Source organism: Piliocolobus tephrosceles, chromosome 2 (assembly GCF_002776525.5).
Source record: "Piliocolobus tephrosceles isolate RC106 chromosome 2, ASM277652v3, whole genome shotgun sequence".
Classification (NCBI taxonomy): domain Eukaryota; kingdom Metazoa; phylum Chordata; class Mammalia; order Primates; family Cercopithecidae; genus Piliocolobus; species Piliocolobus tephrosceles.
The window spans coordinates 83,481,981-83,488,341 of record NC_045435.1 but is presented as its reverse complement, the minus strand read 5'-3'; the positions used below and the strand labels follow the sequence as shown (position 1 = coordinate 83,488,341).

The window sequence follows — 6,361 nt, the reverse complement described above, 5'->3', positions numbered from 1 at the left end:
ACTAATATGGTGAAACCTCGTCTCTATTAAAAAAAAAAAAAAAAAAAGAAAATTGGAATAATTTTTACTTTATTTTCTGCATTTCTTTATTTTGCAACATGCATTATCTTTTTAGGAATAAAAAGTCATTTTTTGCACTGATGAATATTTGTGAAATATAGAAGAGAATAGAAGTCACCCAAAATCCTTTCTTCTGAGATAAACACCACTGTTGTGATTTTGTTGAGCTTCCCAATCCCTCTTCCTCCTTATCCAGTTGAGATCACAGATGCACTGATGCTTAAGCACAATTAATTTGGTTTCCTGGAATTTTTTAAATTGCCCATGACTGACCAGGAGGTCCCATGGTCCTGTCTTGGGATAAAGGAATCTTCTGGACCTGGAGCCAGAAACTCATAGACCTGAATTCTTGGAATGCTGACTGGCCAAAGAGCACAAATGACAACCATTTTCAAGTCTTGATCAAGCTCCTGTTCACAGCTGGGCACCCTTGCAGGGTGGAGAACCCAGGTCATGTCCTTCAGGAGATGAAATGTTTGGAGAGAGGCACATCATGAGACTGCTGGCCTTTGTGTCCACTGAGTCAGGGACAGACAGTTGGTGCTATAGAAACCCCAGCAGGGAAAGGCAAGACCAGTGTGAGCTGGGGCAGTTGGCAAAGGCTTTCTATAGGAGGTGTGACATCAGCTTAAGCTTCTCAATAACACAGACAAACAGGAAGGATATTCCGGGGCGTGGGAGACACAGCAAACATCCAGAGCCAGTGTGATAGGTGGGGAAACAGAGATGACACAGCACCTGCACTTGGTGGGATGGAAGCCATCCCAGTACTGTGACGCCTCATGGGACCTTGTCTTATCTTCATGGAAGTCTTATAAAGTAGGCAAGGCAGCAGCAGAAATATTATGTAGACATGAAATCAACAGAAATATTAAGGGATTTGTCCAAAGTCACACAGAAAGTGAGTGGCAGGTCTCCTACCTCCAGTCCCCAAATCAGAGTTCCTCCCATCAAACCACACTCTTCGCATAAACTGAATTCTGAGAATGGCCACCAGAACGAACGCATTCCCAGCTCAGTCCAGGCTGAGCTTCTCCTACAGCTTGTGTTTGTTCCCCGCAGAGAGCAGTGATGAAGTCCAGCACCCCAGAGCAACCAGAAAACATCGACGGAGCCTGGGGGCTGGACACCCCCATGGGAACGGCTCACCCGGTAGGCAATAGGCCTTACCATTTTTCTTTTGCCCACTCACTCACTGTTGAGTTTCTCAGTGGGACTGAATCTGCCTGTGTGATGTTCTTCACAGCATTGTTTACGGCAGGATAAAATAGGAAATAGCCTGACAGCAGCAGAATAAAGGATGCTACACCCTGTCCTGGTGACAGCTCTGCTCTTCATCTATCGCTGAACTGAAAAAGAAAGATGCCAAATCATAGAATTAATTCGATCTCGTATATACTTTATAAAAATTCAGACATACAGTTATAATCAAAACTGGAAGGAAAAATACCAAAATGTTAATAGTGGTTATCTCAGGATGGTGGAATTATAAGTGATTTTTATTTTCCCTTTTTTGAACTGTCCTATACTATAAATAATTTACAATGAGCATGTTTTATTTTTTATTTATTTATTTTTTGGAGACAGGGTTTCACTCTTGTTGCCTAGGCTGGAGTGCAATGGCGCGATCTTGGCTCACCATAACCTCCACCTCCCGGGTTCAAGCGATTCTCCTGCCTCAGCCTCCCAAGTAGGAGGCTAGGATTACAGGCATGCGCCACCATGCCTGGCTAATTTTGTATTTTTAGTAAAGATGGGATTTTACCATGTTGCTCAGGCTGGTCTTGAACTCCTGGACTCAAGTGATCTACCCACTTCGGCCTCCCAAAGTTCTGGGATTACAGGGGTAAGCCACCACGCCTGGCAGAGCATGTTTTATTTTTATAACCAGGAAATAATTGTTGCAAAAGAAATAAAAAATTTCATAGGAAGGAAAGACCACTGGGAAAAGGGTCTTTTAATTATTGCCTAGTACAGAACCTGTCACACAGAAAGTGTTTAATAAATGCTGCCCATGAGGCTAGAGCTGAGCCCTGGGTTCTCTTTCTGGATATAAACATGATTAGGAACGCAGGCTTTGGCAACAGACCTAGTAGAGTTGCCACTCACTTGCTGGCTATATGACTTTGGGAAAATAATGTAACTGTTTGAGCCTCAGTGTCCTTATCTGTATAATGGGTGGGGTAGGTACTAATACCTTCTTCATAGGATGTCTGTGAGAAGCAAATGAAGTATTAAATATAAATCACTTAGTACAGTGTTGGTGCATGCGAGTGCCCAATATATACCCACTATTAACCCTGAGCAAGGTCCAGGTCTTCTTAGGTCTTGAGTACTTTCTGAATGTGGTCACCTCTGGAAGTTCTGGGGGCATCAGAGAGGGCAAAGGGAAGGTACTTGTGCTGCCTTGCCTCTTGAAGACCACCCCCCACCTCACCTCCAGCACAAGGACTCTGGTACTTCTTAAGCTTCAAAGCCATGGGAGATGGAAGTGGCCTGGGTCACTGTGTTTGGGAGTGCTGACTAAGGGGTTTGTCTCCATCCAGGTCCTGGGCATGGGGAGCCTGACGTTTTGAAGGATGAGCTTCAGCTCTATGGAGGTAATCAGTTGCCCAGTGGCTTTGGAGAAAACAATTAGACAAAGGAAAAGAGGGCTTTGTTGGGCAGAAACAAAGTCATGAGGGTGATTCATGAGCTGAAAAGTCCCAGCCAAATACAGGAGATGTGGCCAGTTGGGTGGTTATGACATTGGCAGGTGGGGAGGTGGGCATGAGATTGTCTTGAGGAAATCCTGCATTTTCTGGGGTCTTTGTTTGTTTGTTTGTTTTGAGACGGAGTCTCACTCTCGCCCAGGCTGGAGTGCAGTGGTGTGATCTCGGCTCACTGCAACTTCCACCTCCCGAATTCAAGTGATTCTCCTGCCTCAGCCTCCCCAGTAGATGCGACCACAGGTGTGCACCACCACACCCAGCTAATTTTTTGTATTTTTAGTAGAGATGGGGTTTCACTGTGTTGGCCAGGATGGTCTCGATCTCCTGATCTCGTGATCTGCCCACGTCGGCCTCCTGAAGTGCTGGGATTACAGGCGTGAGCCACCGCACCCAGCCAATCCTGCATTTTCGTCTGAACTATAACCTTGACTTATGGGGTGACCATGAACAGTCATCCACTTTTCTGGGCCTCAGCTCCTAAACGAGTAGAATGGGACATGATCAGTAACCCCTCTCTTGGAATACTGGGCTGTTTCAGCACACAAGGAAAAATTAAGGATCTGATCTCCACAATACCCATTTTACAGAATAATTATTTCCAATACCCCGATTACTACAGTGAGGAGGCATAAATAATATGGCACTTTGGTTGGTAGCACTAGGATGCAATAGAACTTGTAGAATGAGAAACAAAAAAAGAACTTGTAGAATGAACTCTTTTGCCAAAGAATATGACAGATGCACACTACTAGATAAGAAAGCTTTAATAGCTGTGTTTAATCCAATATTTCAGAAATCTACATCGTCTCCTAATGCCTGGCAATAACCTAAGTAACACAGTGGAAAACACTTATGTATATGCTAAAGAAAAGATTTCATTTGTTATGTAACAAATACAATCAGTGGTTGACTCTGGGTCATCTGTCTTGTGGGTTTTTGCTTTTGTTTTTTTGTTTTTTGTTTTTTTTTTGCAACACGGTCTCATTCTGTTGTCCAGGCTGCAATGCAGTGGTGTGATCATGACTCACTACAGCCTCAACCTCCTGGGCCCAGGTGATCCTCCCATCTCAATCTCCCAGGTAGCTGGGACTACAGGTGTGTGCCACCACACTCAGCTAATTTTTTGTATTTTTTAGTAGAGACAGAGTTTTGCCATGTTGCCCAGGCTGGTCTGGAACTACTGAGCTCAAGTGATCCTCCCGCCTTGGCCTCCCAAAGTGCTAGAATTACAGGCATCTTTCTTTTCTTTCTTTCTTTTTTTTTTTTTTTGTTACAGAAACAAGTATAATCTGGTTTAGAAAAATGTTTTTAATTACTCAAGTAATTTAAGAAAGTTTTCACTGGGTATAAAATGAGATAAACCTTTATGTTCATATGTATTTTAAAATATTTTTCTCATTAAGTAATTCACATTCACTGTAGAAAATGTAGATACAGTCATGTATTCATGAATTACTTCTTTCCCCCAGACATTGGAGGTGCTTGGTAAATTACATTGCTTGAGTCTCATTTCATGTTGTCCTTGATATGCTCTCTGCGCTCTCCGTATTGGCCCCTCTGGTCACTTTGCAGATGGTGTTCAGTGTGCTGAATGCCTGTTGTCACATGCTAAGTGCCCCTTGTGGTGTTCGTGTCCTGGGGCTGCCCTGAGGGACAGGAAACGTACAGAAGTCGGGGCCTGATGGTAGGAAGATCATACAAGTGCCTGTCTGCCCTTAAGGGAAAGAAGATGACAGGCTGGGAGCAAGGTCACCAGGGAACTAGAACAGGCACCAAGAATCACATGGTGAATGGTGTGGGAAGGACACCCAGGACTGGATTAATGCAGAGGTGGCAGCTCAGCTCTATAGGACTCAACTCACCCTTGGCAGCCCAGACAAGTGGCTCAACAATCAGGGCGGGAGCCAAGGATTGAGGTGTACAAGCCAGCTTGGCTCCCACATGCTCAGAGCCTGGTAGGTCTAGAAGCCAGCAAGATGGCATGAGCTTGGAGTTGCCTGTCTAGTCCAGAGTTCTATGGGTAAAAGGCAGCAGGTGTCATCACCTGCATCTGGATAGCCTGGAGCAGGCATTAATGGGTAGCCCATGTGGGCAGATGCTTTTTATCTGACTCACAGAATGGTTTTTGGGGGGTCAGGGTATGGGTAGGTTTGTTTTTTTTTATTTTTTGGTTTTTTTGAGATGTGGTCTCACTCCTTTGCTCAGGCTGGAGTGCAGTGGTGCCATCTCGGCTCACTACAACCTCCACCTCCTGGGCTCAAGTGATTCTTCTACCTTAGCCTTAGCCTCCTGAGAAGCTGGGACTACATGCATGCACCACCATGCCCAGCTAATTTTTGTATTTTTGGTAGAGACGGGATTTTACCATATTTCCCAGGCTGGTCTTGAACTCCTGGACTCAAGTGATCTATCCACCTTGACCTTCCAAAGTGCTGGGATTACAAGTGTGAACCATCGTGCCCAGCCCACACAGAAACACAGAATGCTTTTTTTTTTTTCTGTATTTTTAGTAGAGATGGGGTTTCACTGTGTTAGCCAGGTTGGTCTCGATCTCCTGACCTCATGATCCACCTGCCTCGGCCTCCCAAAGTTCTGGGATTACAGGTGTGAGTCACTGCACCCGGCCCAGAATGCTTTATTTATTTATTTATGTTGAGACGGAGTCTTGCTCTGTCTCCCAGGCTGGAGTGCAGTGGTGTGATCTTGGCTCACTGCACGCTCCGCCTCCTGGGTTCATGCCATTCTCCTGCCTCATCCTCCCAAGTAACTGGGACTACAGACAGCCGCCACCACACCTGGCTAATTTTTTTGTGTTTTCAGTAGAGACGGGGTTTCACCGTGTTCACCAGGATGGTCTCGATCTCCTGACCTCGTGATCCTCCCGCCTCGGCCTCCCAAAGTGCTGGGATTACAGGCGTGAGCCACTGCACCAGGCCCAGAATGCTTTTTTAAAATTATGATTGTGTGGCCAGGCGCTGTGGCTCATGCCTGTAATCCCAGCACTTTGGGAGGCTGAGGCAGGTGGATCACTTGAGGTTAGGAGTTCAAGACCAGCCTGGCCAACATGGCAAAACCCTGTCTCTACTAAAAATACAAAAATTAACCAGGTGTGGTGGCACCCTTAATCCCAGCTACTCAGGAGCCTGAGGCAGGAGAATTGCTTGAACCCGGGAGGCAGAGGTTGCAGTGAGCTGAGATCATGCCACTGTACTCCAGTCTGGGCGGCAGAGTGAGATTCTGTCTCAAATAAATAAATATTATAAATATGTAATAGATAATTTATACAAATTATATAATATGTAAATATATTTATATATAATAAATTACATAATATATAAATTTATATAAATTATATATATTTCATATATATATATATTATATAATTATGATTGTGAGAGCCAGACACTATGGTTCGCACCTGTAATCCCAGCTACTTGGGAGGCTGAGGCAGGAAGAGTGCTTCAGCCCAAGAGTTTGAGACTGCAGTGAGTCATGATAGTGCCATTGCCCTGCAACCTGGATGACAGAGAGAGAACCTGTCTCTAAATAAATAATTTTTTTTTTTTTTTTTTTTTTTTTTTTTTTTTTTT

General features: G+C 44.5%; 1 protein-coding gene across 5 annotated transcripts in view; it reads left to right on the top strand.

The window, feature by feature from the left end:
- Window positions 1–136: 136 nt before the first annotated feature.
- Window positions 137–6,361, top strand: part of LOC116418714 (transmembrane protein 40-like) — an 11,450-nt gene continuing 5,225 nt past the window's right edge. For 3 of the 5 annotated variants that reach the window (XM_031935202.1, XM_031935199.1, XM_031935201.1), the window contains exons 1-2: window positions 137–1,212; window positions 2,607–2,660. In XM_031935202.1, the coding sequence (XP_031791062.1) occupies window positions 1,047–1,212; window positions 2,607–2,660 (220 nt within the window). In that variant the 5' untranslated portion in view covers window positions 137–1,046. The remainder of the gene's footprint in view (window positions 1,213–2,606; window positions 2,661–6,361) is intronic. The other 2 variants (XM_031935198.1, XM_031935200.1) reach the window with 2 other exon arrangements.